This window comes from Oryx dammah, unplaced genomic scaffold (genome assembly GCF_014754425.2).
Source record: "Oryx dammah isolate SB20612 unplaced genomic scaffold, SCBI_Odam_1.1 HiC_scaffold_10, whole genome shotgun sequence".
Taxonomy (NCBI): domain Eukaryota; kingdom Metazoa; phylum Chordata; class Mammalia; order Artiodactyla; family Bovidae; genus Oryx; species Oryx dammah.
The window spans coordinates 23765853-23784300 of NW_024070194.1; the positions used below are offsets into that span (position 1 = coordinate 23765853).

Here is an 18448-nt window from a genome sequence, read left to right on the forward strand (position 1 = left end):
CCCTCCAGAATTAATGCTCTCAGCCCCCACAAAGGGGGCCCTAGATGTCCAACTCATGAGGAAAAGGACACCCCCTTTTGCAGGGAATACAAGGCAGATACTTAAAGATGGATTTTTGTGTTTACTGACATGGACATGTCCTTGATGGGACAGTGGGTGAAAAAAGCAAATGAAAAGCGTGAGAAATGGTATATCTCCTGCCAAACTGGTGACTAAGAGATATTACAATCATCAGCAATTACAACCACCACCAATGGTGAGCTGGTGAGCCCTGAAGGCACTCAGAAAGGAAAGAATACCTGCCATCTAGCACCATCAGATTGCAGCCACTTCCCACATTGAGCCCTGCGGAAATGCAGGATGTGAAAACACAGGATGCTGGCCCCAGAAAGTGGAGGTGCATATCAAAGGAATGAGTTCAGTGAGCCCGGTCTCTTCCATCTTCCCATACAAAGAAAAGTGCCCAACTCTTTGAGATAAATAATCTGGTTTTCTTTAACAATAATCTTTTCACATTCAGACTATCTGCCCTTTGATGCAAAACTTCAGTATAACCTGGCTCTTCCCCTTGCCTCCTTGAAGCAATTCTCTCAAGATTACTTGAGATGCTGCCTTCCAAGCTTGAAGTCCTAAAAATTCCTGCCAAATGAAACATAGCTCTCAACTTTTAGGTTGTGAATATTTTTTAAGTCAACAAACACATGTTATTATCCCATGTTTTTAGAAAACATCAAACAAAACAACCACCAGATGTGATTGTTCATACACAGAAAGGTGGCTGAAAGGACACGCAAACCTGGCCACCTCAGGGAGGGCATCTCATTGTCTTGCTCCAGGCTCTGGGCACGTGGAATTCTCTGAGACCTAGCAAGGCTGTCTTGTCCAGTCACAGCACCCAACTCCCCAGCCCCTTACTTGACTGACACCGTAGGGCTCACTTATTTGTTTAATGCCTGTCTCTGTAAAGGCATTAAACAATTAAGAATAAATTGAAAAAAGTTGATTTTTCAAAAGAAAAAAAAAGAAAAAAGAGGTGCAAAAGAAAAAAAAAGATGAGAGCCTTCTCATCACCACTCTCCTCTTCTTAGAGCAATTAACTCTTCCTCTGCCCCTTTGAGTTGTATGCAAATGTTTTAAAGGCAAACTAAGCCACTTGCCAGTTTTTATGACCCAAGAAAATGTTAGTTAAGAGTCTGAGAGCTGTCTCCTTGAAATGTGAACATCAAGGAAGACAGCAGCCTATCTCCTAGTCCAGGTGGGGGTTTAACTTCGGTGGCCAGCTCTGTGTTATCATTACAGGTTTGTCACAGAGATGGGAGAAGTGTCTATTCCTTTGGATAGACAATTAGCAAGGACAAACGACCTCCCCAGTTACCAGCGGATTTGGGGTGAGCTATGTGTGACAAATGGTGCCATCAAGTCCTCTTACCTGAGAACTAGTTATTTTTTGTCTTCAGATGAAGCATAGATTCAGCTGCATAAAAGGAGGAACTTCCCATCTTGCAGTCTCTAGTGAATTGCTTGCGATCTGCATCACATTTTATTATACTCATCTATTCTATAATAACTTGATGTTTATTCAATAATTAAACTCTTGTTTTTCTTATCCTTTTGTGGAAAGATTTTCTGGGTCAGCAGATTTTGTCTTGAATTCCTCCCACCACTCTTCCCTGCCTGGCAACTCTTCTCTGGTGGAACATAAGCTCCATGGGGCCTTGTCTTCCTACTTCACAGCTGTGTGCCCAGCACTTAGGAGGTGCTCAAAATGTGTTTATTGACTGAATAAATGATGTTGCTGGCTGTGTCCTTTGAGCTTTATTTTTTACAATGAGCAACTGTTACCCATTACAATAACTAATGTATTCTTAATTATTAATTAATAATAAAGTATTCTTGCCTGGAAAATCCCATGGACAGAGGAGCCTGGTAGGCTACAGTCCATGGGGTTGCAAAGAGTCAGACATGACAGCGACTTCATTTTCACTTTCTTTTCTTTACAATAATTAAAGCAAAAACAAACAATGGAGCCTTTAAAGACTCCATAGTTGCCCATAGAACAGACAGCAGCTAGTTTGCTTTACGAATACTGATTTTATTTCCTGTTAATCCCCATGCTTCTCAGACATGAGTCAGTAATTTTTAAATCGTTCTTTCTAAGTACTTCAGACGTTCATATTAGCAACCCTCCAGACATGGAACAAACAAAAAGGGATCTTCATGCATCATGGTTCCAACTAATTCAGACCTTTCCCGAGTACTGAGAAGTGATCATTTCTATCTTAAAGGCGGTAGAGGGAGATTCCTAGAAAACCAGCAAGTTCATCCTCTACAGGCTATTGCTTTTCTCAGTGGTGGTTTTATAAGTCACATCTCTCTCCCTAGGTGGCCTCATTGGACTGGACAGCTCAGGTCCCACACCCTGTGTCCCTCCCACACACTCAAAGCCTTTAGTCATGTCTAGCCCACACTATTCCTCCTCTTCTCAGAATGAATGAATGAAGAGAAACAGTAATAATAATAATGATGGCCACTGTGCTTACCACAATCAGCTTTAGGAGGGCACTGTGCCAAGCACACAACTACATGAAATTTCTCTTCTTCACAGCAGCTGTGTGATATGGTTGCTATTATTATTCCCATCTTACAGATAAGAAAACTGAGGTTCCGAGATGTTGATTGATTCAACCAGTTACATGGTCAGTGCACCGTAAAGAGGGGGACACCCCCGCCAGGCAATCTGACCCCAAGGCCCCAGCTCTTGGCCCCAAGCCATAAAATGTTATTCGTTTCAAAACAGATTTCTGGAGGCTGGAGGTCTGAGATCAGGATGGCAGCATGGTCAAGTTCTGCTGAGAATTCTCTTCCTGGCTTGTGGACTGCCTTCTTGTTCTGCCCTCTTGCTGCAGAGAGACTGAGAGACTGGTGGCTCTTCCACTTCCTAGACGGGCATTAATACCATTACGTGGACCTGACCCTTACGACCTAACCTAACTGTATTTACCTTCCAAAGGCCCCATCTCCAAACAACATTGTATTGAGGGTTAGTGCTTTAACATATGAACTTGGGGAAAGACCCCTTCAGTCTATAACATTTCTCACCAAGACACTGGATTAAATAAGTCATGGAGTATCTATAGACAGAATGTTCTACAGCTTTTAAATAATATTCCACAATTATAGTTCCAACAGGAAAGACACTAGTGAGAGATTAAGTGAAAAAGTCATATTATGATGTATATATTCAGCATGACCCCATTTTTACTAGTACAAGGGGCAAGTATCTCAAATCCATCCCCTGACCAGAGGGCTACTGACCACTAAGATTCATACAAACTACAGTAGAGAGGGACAGGCATCTTTATTAGAAGGAGAGAGCTGGGTAGATAAAAAAGAAAGAAATGCCAGTCACATTTCCATGTCCTGAGTCTTCACTGTGCCAGACTCAGTTCTGCAAGTACTGAAATATATTATCTCCTTTAACCTTCCCAGTAACCCTTTGAGACAGGTGTTATTACTCCCACTTCTTACAAGTGAGGAAACCACCAGCTTAGACAGTTGGAATCACCTAACAGAGATTCTAAACCAGGCCTGCACTGCATCAAAGTTATGACGCTAACCACCAGCTCACGAAACAACAAAGTCTTATTTTCACTGTATCACCGCTGCTGGCACATGGCAGGTATTCAAAATAATGAATGCTGATTGGAAATGAACAGACAGGAGGCATGAAGCCATACGTGGGAATGGGTAGTTTGGTTTGCTTTGGAAAAGGGGACTGAAGCAGGAGGTGGAGAATGGTGGAGGGAAACAAGTAGGTGGGCTGCAGCCATCAGTTAAGACCCAGGCTTCCCCTGAAAGGTAGGAGGCAAGGGTGTGTGCCAAGAGGGAAGGCATCAGAGCAGGAGGGAGGACCCCAGGTGGGCAGAAAATGTTTAGAATAGGCACTGCAGAATCTGACAGAGAAAGAGAACCAGAATAAATACATAGGTACAATCAGAATATGTAATTGGAGAAAACAAGGCAATTTGTCCCAAATACTGTCCACTTTTTATTTTAACACAGTCTGTCTGCCAGATCTACCTTCCCACATTCCTATAGAAATGAGCCACAGTGAGTAACTCTGAGGCCCTGGACCCCCAGGCAGATTCCCCTGGAAACTGGGGCAGAGTAATTCTTCCATCAGAAGGGAAAAATCCTTGTTCTTCCTCCAGCATCCCAGCCCCCTTTCTGTTTCAACCCCCTCACATACACACTGACTTGTTCCCCTGTCCCCTGGTACACGTGCACTTCCCATGTGACACTCACCACCACACATGGGCACACAGCCCCATCCACTTTCTGGAATTACCATTCACCCGTACCATCCCCCCAGCCATCCTCCTCTACCTCCCTGCCAATAGAACCCCAAGTGTGTTCAGGAGGACAGTGTGGCTGCTCTGATCTAAGCCAAGTCTGTTTCTTTGCAGGATCCTCAAATTCCAGACTCCCCTGCAGCTAACAGTATCATGTGACTCAGTTCTACCCAGTGAGACAAGGTGGGGGCAGGTTAGGAGGCGGTCTGGAGGTACTGAATTTGGGCACATGGATTCCCATCCCTTTGTTGTGCACCTTCTGGTCAGCATGGCTATAATTTCTCTTTGCAGCTAGGTTTCTGGGTACTAATTTCTTTCTGCCAACTGGATGCACTCGTAAAATATTTTGAAGGCAGAGGCATCCTCCTGTGGCTTGGGTTGTTTGCTGCTGGTTAACAAGTTGGCAGAGATGTGGGGTTTTCTGCAGCAGAATCCAGGTGTCCAGTTGCCAGTCCACGAGTGTGGACAGTTAGTGAGGACAGAAGCTGCAGCCTGACCCTACCTTCTGGTATCCAGTGGCCTGTTTTGTGGAAGGCAGCTGCAGTGGCAGCTTTCTGATCATGGGGTCACTGTCTCTGGCAATGTGCTCTAAAATTCATTCTTTTCGCTAGCTTGCTCCTGACACTCACCTTCCTGCTTTTGACTGAGGGGCCACTCCCCTTGCCCACTGGTATTGCTCTAACCAGTCTTTCCTGGGGGCCCAGCCTAATGTCCACTCCTCCAGCTTTTCCAGTGGTTTTCCAAGCAACAATTCTCCATGCTATTCCCCCCCTACCACCACCACCCCTGCTTAAAAATAGCATAGATGGAGAAGGCAATGGCACCCCACTCCAGTACTCTGGCCTGGAAAATCCCATGGACGGAGGAGCCTGGTAGGCTGCAGTCCATGGGGTCGCTAAGAGTCAGACACTACTGAGCGACTTCACTTTCACTTTTCACTTTCATGCATTGGAGAAGGAAATGACAACCCACTCTAGTGTTCTTGCCTGGAGAATCCCAGGGATGGGGGAGCCTGGTGGGCTGCCGTCTATGGAGTCACACAGAGTCGGACACGACTGAAGTGACTTAGCAGCAGCAGCAGAAACACTTTGGATCCTTAGTTTCAACCAAAAGTTCTACCAGGGGTCAGGCATGAGAAGAGGATGAGGATAAGAGGCCTCGGGGAAGGCTTCGTTTCTGTAAGCCTCAGTTTCTTCTGCAGAATGGAGACCAAAGATTAGTATCTTTATTGCAGTTAATAGTCGAATACTGTTGTAGATTGCAGTTCCTAAAGATGGTCACGACAATATTTCCCACTCCACAAGCCCTGCCACCCGTGACCTTGCCACTTCCCATCAAGTCGGAAGAATCTAACCCCTTCATCCTCGAATCTGGGCTGGGCTGGGCTGGCCTCCGACTCGCTTGAAACCAACATGATGAGTCAGGGTCCTTGGGGTGGAATTAACCCGGTGTCAGACAGAGCTCGCGTCTCCAGCCCTCGCATTGGGCACTGGGTTCCCGCTCCGGCCCGCCCACTCTGCGCGCGGCTCCAGCTCCGCCCTCGCCGCTCTGGCTGCGGCGGGGGGCGGGGCCTAGGACTGGGCGCGACTCTGGCCCCGCCCCGCCGCTCCGGGCTCGGGCTCCCGCGGGCCCCGCCCACCGCGCTGCTCCCCCCTGCGGTCTGCTGCTAGGGCGGCAGCGCCCGGCTCTGCCTGCCATGGCCGGGCTGCTGGCGTTGCTGAGCCCTGCGGGTCGGGTGGGCGCCCGGGTTCGGTGCCGCTCCACCTGGCTCCTGGGCGCCGCCGCCCCCTGTGTCCCGCCGCCGGTGTTCCTGCCGCTGCTCGGGCCCGGGCCGGACGCCCAGCTGCTGCGCGCCGCCCGCGGGAACTACCAGGGCCGCCAGGTAAGCCTCCCCACCCCCACCCGGATCCCCGGGCGCTCGGATCGCTGGTCCACCTGCGCCGGAGGAGAGCTTTACACTCGCAGCTGCTGAGACCGAACACCTTCAGGTCCCAGATCCCAAATCTCTTCAAGCCAAGGAAGCGATCTCCCAGTTGACAACCGGGGAAACTGAGGCTCAGGGGGGCGTGGCGAATGGCCAAGGTCACAGCCTCCAGGGTATCCCAGGTGCCCAAAGCTGGGCCTGCGCTGTGGTGGCGGCCGAGAGTATTGGAGGTGGGGCTGGACTTGGTATCGACGTTGTCATCCGGCGCTTAGAGTTCCCTTTGAAGTCACGCTGCGGCCCCTCGCTGGGCTGAGGAGGAAGTCTCGGTGGGTGCTGCTGTCTCTACCACCACCACCACCACCTCCACCTGCCCCCGCACCTCCCTCCCCCCACCCCCAGTACTTGCTGCCACTCCCTTTTTATCTAACCGCGAGAGCAGGCCTCCCAGTCAGACTGCGGGCGAGACTGGCGCCTGAAACGCAGGGTTACTTCTTTGTGTATATCTTCACTTGCCTTCTATGCATGGTAAGTGAAAACTGGTTTTCATTCAAAATGCAAATGCAGACTGCTCCTTTCTGTAAATATGTTTCAGTTTGATTTTGAAGTGGGTCTCCTTAAAGAAAACAGGTGGTGAGCAATGCCTTCTGGAGATGCAGAACTCAGTTGGAAGGAGCAGTGTCTGGAGCTTTGCCACTCTGGTCCAACCTGCCTGCGTCCACTCACCAGGGTTGCTGTCTCACCCTGTCCTCAAGGTCTCTGAGGCCTGGTTGCTGACCTTTCAGGGGGCTAAAAATAACACCTTCCCAACAATAGTTTGGGGACCATTCCATGAGCTGATGCAGGCCTGAGCATGGTGTCACTGGGAGCCAGTGCTTCTTGAGTGTTCCATAGGCCTTTGACCCATGACCTTACCATGCCTCCACCACAGATGGAGAAACCTCCTTCTCTGCCTTGTGCTGTGCCATCTGACAGGCAGTAGATCTTGTCTTTGCCTCCTGAGCCCAGCTTGGGGATCCTCACATGTCTAGCACCCTCTGCATACACCCAGCTGTGTCCTGGTGATTCTCCATACATCAGCCTAGCTGTCCCTTCCTCCTGGAAGCCTTCCCTGACCACCAGTGATCCCTTGGATGCCTCCACTGGCCTCTCCTCAGCCTCGTGGGAGTACATCTTCTATGCTCTCCTCATATGGAATGTCCTTCTGATTTGCTTGTCTGTCTTGTTAGTCTGGCACTGGCAGGTGTGTGTGTGTGTGGGTGGGTGGGTGTGTGTGTCTGTGTCTGTGTGTGTCTGTGTCTATGTGTCTGTGTTTGTGTGTGTTTGCTGCCCTCCCTCCACCAACCCCAGCCACCACTGCTGTATTTATTAAAGTAAGGAGGCTGAATGAGAAGAGTCAAGAAGTTTTGAGGAATGAGCCAAAAATCTTGCTTAAAAGGTCAGATTGTTAAGAGTGACACCTGTTTTCATTCATGCAGTAAATAATATTAATGATAAACACTATATTGTGTTTACTTTGTAACAGGCACTGTTCTGAGTACTTTGAAAATATCAATTCATGTAATTCTCACAACAACCCTGAGACATAAGCAATACTATTATCTTCACATAAGCCCAAAGAGGTTGAGTAACTCTCTGAGAAACACAGAGATTACCTGTCAGAACTGGGATCCAAACCAGTCTGGTTCCAAAGCTTTTGCTCTTAACAACTGTTCTTATTTGTGAATGTCTGCTCTGGCTTGGCACTGCTTTGACTCACTGAAAGGCAGCATGTGAGGGAGAATTGGGAGATGAGGAGAACGCTGGGGCTCAGAAAGCCAAGCCATCCGCAAGTATATGAAAGCACTTTTATCTAAAAACAGACACCAGGGGAGGTACAAAGTTATCTGCAACCAGGGCAGCAACTAAGAATATAAGGTGACATCTCACCAAGAAATGAATGTTTGAAAGATTCCTATTCCTTGCAGGTCACCTCTTCATAAATTCCTTTTGTTTTAACCTCTTTCCTCTCCTTCAGGCTTAGGAAGAAAAATAGAAGACTCACAATGATTAAAGAGATTTTCAAAATAAAAGGAAGAAAAATGTCCATGTTTAAAAAAAAATCTAACTCTAGAAAGTTAAAAACTAACCTTGGCACCAGCTAGCAGGAAATTGTCCATGTGTCTGAATATTTCGTCCCTCCCGTTGTCTGGCAATAGATACTTGTTATTCTGTAGCTGGAAGTCTGGCTGCCTTTTTATTTTTCTTTTTTAGCCAAAAGGCCATTTGCCAAAGTTGAGGTTGCACAGAAGAGGGAGGGAGGGAGAGAGAGTGGCAGCTCCGCCCCGTCCTGTGAGTGGACAGATGGGGCGGAATGAGGTTCTGTCAGGCCAAGTGTCGGGGTGGGAGTGAAAAGGGCTTCCACCCATCGTCATCTGCCCCAGGAGGACATGGTTTGGCTCTGGGAGCCATCCTATCAGCGCCCGGCAGCCCTCCCATCTGGGGCACTTCCTCCGCAGCCAAAAGGCGGGTGGAGACCTGTTTATCAGAAAGAGCCTGAGCTCCCAGCGGCCATTCTGGCTGGTGGGCGTCGGAGAACTGGGAGCGTGGGTGCTGGCCCAACCAGGGAGGCTGAAGACAGTTTTCCTTCTCCCCTCCAGAGTCCTGAAGTTCTGAAACAGGCTCTTCCTCTAGGAATGTTCAACTCTTGGGGGACAAGAAGGGGAGTCTGTAGTGCAGCACCCAGTCTGGGCACTGCCAGCCAGCTCACAGCTTCACCCCAAAGCCCTGGTCTCCCATCTGTCAAAGTGGAAATGACAGAGGTACCCGTATCATGAGGTTGTGAGGGTTTTTATAAAACCTTTAAAGTGCTAAGCTTGGTGGCTGGCTCAACAGAAGTGCCCTCTCCTGAGGATACTCATGGTTTTCCTGCTGCTGCTGCTGCTAAGTCACTTCAAAACCTTTCAAAACATGATAGGCTTTCCTGTCTATCAGAATCAGTCTCTGGGACCCCATAAACGGATACTGGCTCAGCGATAAAGAATCTGCCTGCAATGGATGAGACATAGGAAACGTGGATTTGATACCTAGGTCAAGATCTCCTGGAGAAGAAAATGACAACCCGCTCCAGTATTCTTGCCTGGAGAAACCCGTGGACAGAGAAGCCTGGCGGGCTACAGTCCAGGGGGTCGCAAAAGTCAGACATAACTGAGCAACTAAACCACGCACCACCACCTCTTTTTTTAAGTGTGTTTCGGGGGGGAACATGAGTATGTTTGTTTTTTCAGTCCTAACTGCAGTTTGGGAACAAAAGAGATGCTCTTTCAATTGGGAGGTAATGAAAAGACTCTTAACTCATAAATCTGAGTTTTGTACCAGCTTTTGGGAGAAGAGGGGCAAATGAGTAGCTGTTGCGTATGATTATACATCAAGGATGACTCTGGGCAAATTTTGTTTTCTTTTGGCCGCATAACTTGAAGGATCTTAGTTCCCTGACCAGGGATTAAGCCCTCCCCCTCAGCAGTGAAAGCAAGGTGTGAAAGCAAAGCGGTGAAAGCAGTGAAAGCAAAGTGGCCCTAACCCCTGGGCCGCTACGGAAGTTCCAATTCTGAGCAGGTTTCAATCCAAGACTGGATTCCATCCCCTCATTGCCATGCCCTGGTCTCCCATGGTCTCCCAGTGAAGAACATGGCTCTTTACTGAGCCTTCCTCTGGGGACAATACGATGGTCTGCTTTTGTATCTTACCTTCCACAAACGTGCAGCACGTACACTTGATCATTCCAGCAGCTGACCCAGAGCCAGGCCCTCCTGTCCTGCATGAAGCCAGGGTGAGAGCCTGCCCCAGAGGTTACCAGGCACAACAATGCTCCCAGACACAGCAGACATTCTTTCTAGGGCAAAACTCTGGTATGGCTCCTAGCTTAGCCCGCAGGGTAAATTTTAGAATCCGTACTTTGTATTTCAGTTGAATCAAATTCTACTTCATAAAAAGGAATGAAGTTGGATACCTGCTACAGTGTGGATGACCTTTGAAAACATGATAAGTGGAAAAAGCTGTGGTAGTCTGTTAAGGCTGCTATAACAAAAATACCATAGACTGGGCAGCTTAAGGGCTTCCCAGGTGGTGCTGCTGGTAAAGAACCCGCCTGCCAATGGAGGAGACATAAGAGATACGGGTTTGATCCCTGGATTGGGAAGATCCCCTGAAGGAGGGCATGGCAGCCCACTCCAGTATTCTTGCCTGGCGAATCCCATTGACAGTGGAACCTGGCAGGTTACAGACCATAGGGTCGCAAAGAATCAGACACGACTGAAGTGACTGAGTATGCAAGCACAGGTGGCTTAAACAGCCAACATTCATTTCTTACAGCCCAGGAGGCTGTAAGTCCAAGGTCAAGACACTGACAGATTCAGTGTCTGGTGAGGGTCCGCTTCCTGGGTCATTGTCTTCTGTCCTCTTGGCGTGTCCTCACATGTTAGAAAGGACAAGGTAGCCCTCTGGGGTCTCTTTTATAAGAGCCCTGATTGCATTCATGAGGGCTTCACTCTCATGACCTAGTCACCTTCCACCTCCAAACACCATCAGGGTGAGTGAAGTGAGTGAAAGTCTCTCAGTCATGTCCGACTGTCTGCGACCCTGTAGACTATACAGCCCATGGAATTCTCCAGGCCAGAATACTGGAGTGGGTAGCCTTTCCCTTCTCCAGGGGATCTTCCCAACCTAGGGATCGAACCCAGGTCTCCCGCATTGCAGGCGGATTCAGGGTGGGGATTCGGTTTCATTGTATGAATTTGGGGGAGGGAAGACGAGTTCCACAAACATTCAGTCTGTAGCAGAAGCCAGTCACAAAAGGTCCCCTGTTGCATGACCCTATTCATAATAAAAACATCCAGAATGGGCAAATCCATAGACAGAAAGGAGCTTGGTATCTCCATTCCCCCCTGGCAAGATGGGGGAGAGGGGAATGGGAAGTAACTGCAGATCGAGTGGCGAAAATCTTCCCAAATTAGACCCTGGTGATGACTGCACAATGGCAGACACACGTGAACCATGCAACTGTATACTTTAAACGTTAAAGTGGACTTAACGGTTTGTAATTTCTATGTGGGCAAAACCGTTTCCCAAGTGGATGGGCCCCTCCCTGGGGAGGAAGAGGAAATGCACGGGGGATGTTAGATGATGAAGTCAGGATGGAGGGAAACGCACAGGAACCACAGGGTGAGGGGCTCTTGGTTTTAAAGAGAGCAGTCCAGGAGGGCCTCCCTGCGGTGGTGCTGGATAAAGATCTGGAGGCAGCACTATGAGGCCCTCTGGGGAAAAACTTGCTGGCAGATGGAACAGCAGATGCCAGGGCCTGTTGGGCCTGGCCTGTCCTTAAAGCAGCAAGGAAGCTGGGCGGCTGGAATGGGAAGCAGGAAGGAAAAGGGTGGTGGGGAGGTGGAGGTGGTGTCTGGAGGGCCAGGGGGGCTAGTGCACAGACTAGCTTCCAGGAGGCTTCTGAGCGGGGGCGGTGCTGTAATCCCACCTCGGATTTCACAGGCTGTCTCTGGCCACTCTGTTGAGGGGTCAAAGGTGGGATTGGGGGACAGCTAGGAGGAAGCCATCACAGTCACCCAGGAAAGAGGTGAGGAGCTTGGGCCACGGTGATAGGAGTGTTGGGTGGGGAGGGGAGGGGCATTGAGTTTGGACCTGGTGGGGTTGGCTGATGGCTGGTTGTGGGAGTTAGTGACTCGGGTTTCAGACAGAGCATCTGGGAGGATGAGGTTTGCCGAAACAGGAACAGCTGTGACCTGGAGAGAAGCATGTGGGTGGGAGTGGGTCAGGAGCTCATCCAGACGTGTTGTGGATGTGTGACCGTGGACATCACAGCCAAGGCAGATGCGCCAGCTCAGAGTTCAGGGAGACGCGCATCTGGGTCACCGCCCGAGGTGGGGTGTCAGCAGGGCCCAGCTAATGTCATGCGGGGGTTTGGACCAGTGCCCTCCCTTGGTGGACACACGGGGTGACTAGAGAGGAAACCCAGCGGCCACCTATGCCTCCAGAGCAGGGCGGGGCTGGGAGGACCGCTGCCTCGTTCGGTTTGGAGGCTGCTGCTCTGGATATCTGGGTATCATTTAATTTCATTCCTGGGGTCTCCATGATGCATGTCATTGTCCCTACTGCCCAACCCCTGCCTTGCCAGCTTTTGAGGTATGCCTGTGCCCCCGCATGTTCTAAAAATATAAGGAAATGGCCTCCGCTTCAAAGTCTATAACCAGAGCTGGCTGACCCAGATCCTGTCCTTGAGAAGATCTCTGTGAGGTCTGTCATGAGAGCTGAAGCAATCCTTTGATGAAAAAGCACTCTCCACATGGAGGAGTTTTGTCTTTTTAATCCAATATTGTTGTTTTTGTTCCAGGCCTTGTAGATGCTCAATAAATGTTAATGGAACACCCTACACAGTAAATAATTTCTCTGCAAATCCCCAATGCTGCATTTATGGCCTGGGAACTAGCCCTCCCCCTGTATCTGTTCAGATCTCAGGGATAAATCTTGATTCCAAAAGTAAATATATTACAGCTTCTGCTCCCATTTATTTCACACCCACTGTCTTGTAGAGTCTAGCCTGGTTGTCGTGTGCATAAGACAACACCCATTTGTTTTCTTACAGTCAAGGAGGTCAGAAGCCCATGAGGTCTCATAGGGGCTAACCTCAGTGCATCAGCAGGGCTGGGTCCTTCCAACTGCTCTGGTGGTGGTGGTTTAGTTGTGTCTGACTCTTGTGATCCCCATGGACTCTATGTAGCCCACCAGGCTCCTCTCTATGAGATTTTCCAGGCAAGAATATTGGAGTGGGTTGCCATTTCCTTCTCCAGAGTATCTTCCTAGTAGCTCAGACGGTAAAGCGTCTGCCTACAATGAGGGAGACCCAGGTTTGATCCCTGGGTCGGAAAGATCCCCTGGAGAAGGAAATGGCAACCCACTCCAGTATTTTGCCTGGAAAATCCCATGGACCGAGGAGCCTGGTAAGCTAGAGTCGATGGGGTGGCAAAAAGTCGGACACAACTAAGCGACTTCACTTTCTGCATTGCAGGCAGATTCTTTACTATCTGAGTTGCCAGGAAAGCCATTTCCTGTCTTTTCCAGCTTCTAGAGGTGCCTGCATCCCTTGGCTTGCCCCTTTCCTCCATCTTCAGAGGGAGTAGCACCAGCCTCTGCAAATCTGACTGTGCTTCTGTCCTCATGTCAGCTTCTCTGACCCTGCTGTCTCCCTCCCTTCACTTACAAGGACCCTTGTGGTCACACTGGTCCCACTCAGAAGATCCAGGATGATTTGCCCATCTTAGGATCCTTAACTGAATCCTACCTGCAAAACCCTTTTGTCACATAAGGTAACATATTCACAGGTTCCAGGGCCTAGGAACTAGACATCTTTGGGGCCATCGTTTTGCCCATCACATGTGGTAGCCAGCCCTTCAGTGCACTCAGTGGCATAGCGGGCATTAGCCTCATCTCTCATTGGATGAGAAAGAGCAGAACATCACATGATTCTGGAGGTGGTAATGTGGTAATGCCCACTCACATCCTTGCTCCTGCCCTCAAGTGTCTCCCTTTCTTTGGTTTGTGTGCAGGACCCCAGCAAAATCACTGTGACCACAGGCAGCAATATCAGGGGCACAGAGGAGAAAAAGCTAAGCAAGTCGCAGCAGCTGAAAAAGATTTTTCAAGAATATGGTGCCGTGGCAGTGTCACTGCACATTGGAATCTCATTAATCTCCTTGGGAATGTTTTACATGGTTATTTCAAGGTAAGATGGGGACAGTAATAGGTATTTGTTTTTTGCTATCATGTAAGAGTCTTTGGGAGTAAGAACTTTCTTCCTAAGATTTAGTATTCATCTAGCTACTTTTATTTACATTTTTAAAAAATACTGTAAATCTCATAGCCAAATTGAGTGCTTAACTTAGTCCCTTGCTGTAGTAAATATCTTTTGTGTTTCTGTGTTTGTCTGTCTCCCCTCCAGTGGTGTGGACATGTCAGCTGTCCTGCTTAAACTCGGCTTTAAAGAGTCACTGGTCCAGTCGAAAATGGCGGCCGGCACAAGCACCTTTGTGGTGGCCTACGCCATCCACAAGCTGTTCGCACCTGTGAGGATCAGTATTACCTTAGTTTCTGTGCCCTTGATTGTCAGATACTTTCGGAAAGTGGGAATTTTTAAACCTCCCGCGGCAAAGCCTTGATGAACTCTTCAACTGTGGGCCTGAAAACCTATTTCTTTTAAATGACACATGCTAGATTGGTTTTAGGATGTAGGTTTTGTGGTGGGTGGGTAGCAGGGGCTAATTGTTGCATTCTCATGAATAGGATTTACTTTTGCCAGCAAAAATTCAGGGTTTCACATCATTGTAGTTTTTCTGCTTTAAAGTTTGGGTAATGCTATTCATCACAGGGCTTGTCTGCCTCCTCTAAAAATGTCAGCAGAACACCACCAATGAGTTGTCATCTCAGACAAAACTGTCAGCCAGGAAATGTTCCTTCAGAAGACCATTGGTGAGGGTCTGCCTGCAAGAGCCTCAGGGGTTCATCTTTGCTCAAATTCTTAAAGGGTAGTGATTCATTAAGCTGATTTTTAAAATGCCCCTTCCTACCATACTTGTCAGGCTGCCTACAGTTTAATATGCAATATTGTGCAAAACAGAGTCCAGTGCTGCAATTAATGAAGCAGAATTGAGGACTTCCCAATATGTAATCAGGATCTATATTAGCATCAACAGTCTGACATTCATTACACTTGTTTGGGGAAAAAGAACAAACAAGTATTTCTGGTATGTCTCATTGATTCCCAAACATCTTTAAATCTGGACATGCAGAGCCTGCCTCAGCTGGTTTTTCACAAATTTCATTAAAGTAGGTCAGAATCATTTGTCTCTTTAGGTAAAAAATGGAAACTTTGTCCAATAGTAATGGCATCAGTTGGCTCCACTGCCTGTATATGGAAAGCTGAGACAATCTTGGCCTAACTCACTCTGTCTCAGACTTCAGACATTCCAGAATCACTGTCACAATGTTTACACTGAGTTGCTACTTCTATTTTTTAATTGAGTTAAAATTATGTGTGTAAAAAAAGATTTTATATCACTCTCTAAAAAAGGAAAGTTGCTAGCAGTTGCTGTAAATAAGAGGCAAGTACAAAATATATAATACAGTAATAATACAAGCCGGGGAGGGATGGAACCAGTTTACCAGATAAAGGGTGTATGACCTGAGACCCCACATTCCCTGTTAGGGACATTTAGGAATAGAAATCGAAGCACACACACTCAAATTGAGACTTTCTCTGCGGAATAGTCAGAAGCAGGCAACAGAGAAGGAATGTCTCCTGGTAGGCTTCAGCGTCATTGACAGCCGCCCCGCCCCGCCCCAGGCCAGGTTCCTGCAGAGCAACCGCTCCACACCCGGGAACCCCACTGTAACCCGTCTGCCTTTCTGCCATGGATGAGGGGTTGTGTTTATCTTTCTGGCTCCCAGATTTACTTTTTATTTTAGTTTTTTGGTTTGATTAACTACACTTGTGACAATCAGAAAACTAAAGCAACTGTAAACTGATCATCTGACTATTGACATTTTCCTAGTTAGACCTTAGTAATCCATGTCAATCAGTTATTTCAGTTAACTTTTAAAAGTATCTTCGTCGGACAGATTCTCCACTTGCAAGATCTTTAAAGTACATTGGCTATTTTCTCCCCTTTTAAAGCAGCCCGTTGCCAAAAAGTTTTAGCCATTTAAAGTTGGAACTGTCTTTCTGGGGTCTAATTCCAAGGACCATGGACACAGCAGAACAAGATGAAGACACCAGGGCTAGGTAATTCCATGTGAGGGCAGGACCAGCACTTCTGTGTTGCTGTCCCTATGGGAACAGTTAGCTTTGGGCTCCTAACTACCTTCCATACCGGCCTCCCAACCCATTCAGATCCTGAGTAATGCCTATGCAAAACAGCCCACAGGGATTCCTCCAAGTTTAAGGGCTTAAATCTCAAACTTTGATTCTGTGTTTGGAGAAGTGAGAGTGGACTGAAAGGGCAAGCAATAAATTATCATACCAAATAGCCATAGCATTCGTTTCTAAGCCCCAACGCCACTCCACTCCTGTGGCCAGTGGTCAAAACAGAACAGAGTGACTAGAGAGAAGAGAAAGTCAAAGGATCAGGGAACTAGAACATTATGTGAATTCACCAGCAAGATGTACAGATCGCTTGTATTTATCTTGTTTTTATGGGACTAGGGGCATAGAACTGATGATCTATTTTAGAAATGTAAGCCATTGTTCACATCTAATTTTTTAATCTGACAAAATGAGCAGCTTAAGTTCCATGAAACAAATAAACGTCTTTGTAAAGCCTGTGAAGAACGTGTTATTCCTCTTGTGGTAAGCCATCACTGCTGCCAGTGACAAACCAGCCCTGCGTGTGATTGGTTTGCTAATGTGGCCCCAATGCAGTGAGCTCTTTTCCGGGCCTGTGTGGGATTGTCTGGGGTAAACATGGCTTAGCTAATGGCCCTGGTGGGGTTAGTCATGTCATGGTGACCACGGCTGGGGTAGATGGATGAACTACTACTTTGGGATATAAAGCTCAAGACTGTGGGAACTGGAAGTTCCTTTGTCCTAAGGCAATCGGATACTGCAGTTTTACCCACTTGTTTTGATGTTTCCATGATGACTTCGCCAACTCTGCCATGGAATTGTATAGCACTTGTGTGTGGACATTTCTGATCTCTGGTACCTCTTGCGTTGAAAGTTGGCCATGAAAGTTTATTTCCTTTCCTCATTCTCAGTAAGTTCAACACTTCCACCTTGGTCTTCATCATGGTCAAGTTCACCATCTTGGTTGATGCACACGTGTTGGCAGCTAGAAATATGTAATTTTACGTGATAGGAGCACATAGAACCTGAGACCAAAAATGGGAGAGACCAGCTCCTCATGACACCTCATTTCTAGGCAGAGACTGAACAGCTGGTGAAAAGAATTAGCTGTGGGCTGCAAGCAGACTCATCTGTGGACTTGGGTTTCAAGTTGACACAGAGGCCACAGCTGTAGGGTGTCCCATGGGGACCAGGTGACCAGGGTAAGGGAAGCCCCGGCCAGCTGTACTGAGGGGGCAGCAGTGTCCACTTGTATGAACCTCTTTGAACACTGGCAGCACCCAGACTCCGGTTTGGCTGGGGAGGGAGTCCAGCTGGGTAAACACTTTGACCACAGAATCAAGACCGAGGGCCAAACTGGGAAAATCAGGTTCCCAGGAGCTGGCTCACCCGACATGTGGAGCTCTTCACCATGCTGTCAAGACCATGGTCAGAGCCCAGAAGTGGGTGGCTGTGGACATGGATGGTTGACCCCTCCCCTCTGTCCAGCCAGACCACCTGCAGCTCTAGTGAACCCCCAGCGGCCCCCAGCTGTTGCTGACTGGGCAGGTGACTACTCCTGAGGATGAGGACTCCAGCAAGCTGTGGTCATGCACAACGGTGAATGTCCACTGCCCAGGACAGGGACCAAGGCTCGGGGGCACAGGGTGCTGGCCGCCCTCACACCTACTCCTGGCGTTCCCCGGCAGAGCACCCCACTTCCAGTTCCCCCCACCAATGGGCCACATTTCCTGCAGGCCCCTCCTCAGGCTGCAAGGACCTCTTGCCACACCTGCCTCTAAACTTTAAATCCTGTCTTTCAAGTCCAACGGAGAGGCTTCTTCCCCGGGGCCCTGCTCCCGCTTTCTGTTCCCTAACCCATCACGAGGTGCCTGCTGGTTGACTCTTCCTCCCTCCCCCACCCCCAGGAGTGTAGGACGAGGGCTGAGGGAAGAAAGGGAATGAAGGAAGGCCCATATGTCCGTGGGCCTGCCAACCTCCCCCCTCCCCATCACCTAGTGACAGACACAACCCAGCGTTTCTCAAAGTGTCTGTCGAATGTGAACTCCTGGGAGATGCACTTTAATGTCAAGGTCACACATGTGAGAACTTAATAAAAACATCAACACCATGAGAGAAAATAAGGCTTTACCATTTAGAAAGGGCTGAGATAACCCTGTGCCCCAAGACTGAGGCGAGCCCATGCTCCTGCCTCAGTCTCACCAGGTGAGTGACTGAGGACCCACAATCAGGCCAAGTGGGGGTGCTGGACAGACACCAAACAGTCCTGAAGGGATGCTGTGGAGGTAAAGA

General features: G+C 48.5%; 1 protein-coding gene across 2 annotated transcripts; it reads left to right on the top strand.

Moving 5' to 3' along the window:
* Positions 1 to 5981: 5981 nt before the first annotated feature.
* On the top strand, positions 5982 to 16639 carry FAM210B (family with sequence similarity 210 member B). 2 transcript variants are annotated; one of them, XM_040248630.1, is made up of 3 exons: positions 5982 to 6234; positions 13866 to 14041; positions 14258 to 16639. In XM_040248630.1, exons 1-3 carry the CDS (start codon positions 6049 to 6051, stop codon positions 14472 to 14474), a joined length of 579 nt encoding a protein of 192 aa, XP_040104564.1. In that variant the 5' UTR covers positions 5982 to 6048; the 3' UTR covers positions 14475 to 16639. The 2 variants fall into 2 exon arrangements, 1 of the variants encoding a protein (XP_040104564.1); XR_005722530.1 differs by lacking the exon at positions 5982 to 6234 and adding an exon at positions 11716 to 11878.
* The last annotated feature ends 1809 nt before the right edge of the window (positions 16640 to 18448 follow it).

What these genes read in the sequence shown, in the direction of transcription:
- FAM210B (XM_040248630.1), top strand. Translation starts at nt 6,049, where the DNA reads ATGGCCGGGCTGCTGGCGTTGCTGAGCCCTGCGGGTCGGGTGGGCGCC. An exon ending in GGAACTACCAGGGCCGCCAG is followed by an intron (nt 6,235 to 13,865) that starts GTAAGCCTCCCC and finishes GTTTGTGTGCAG; the next exon opens with GACCCCAGCAAAATCACTGT. An exon ending in TTTTACATGGTTATTTCAAG is followed by an intron (nt 14,042 to 14,257) that starts GTAAGATGGGGA and finishes TCTCCCCTCCAG; the next exon opens with TGGTGTGGACATGTCAGCTG.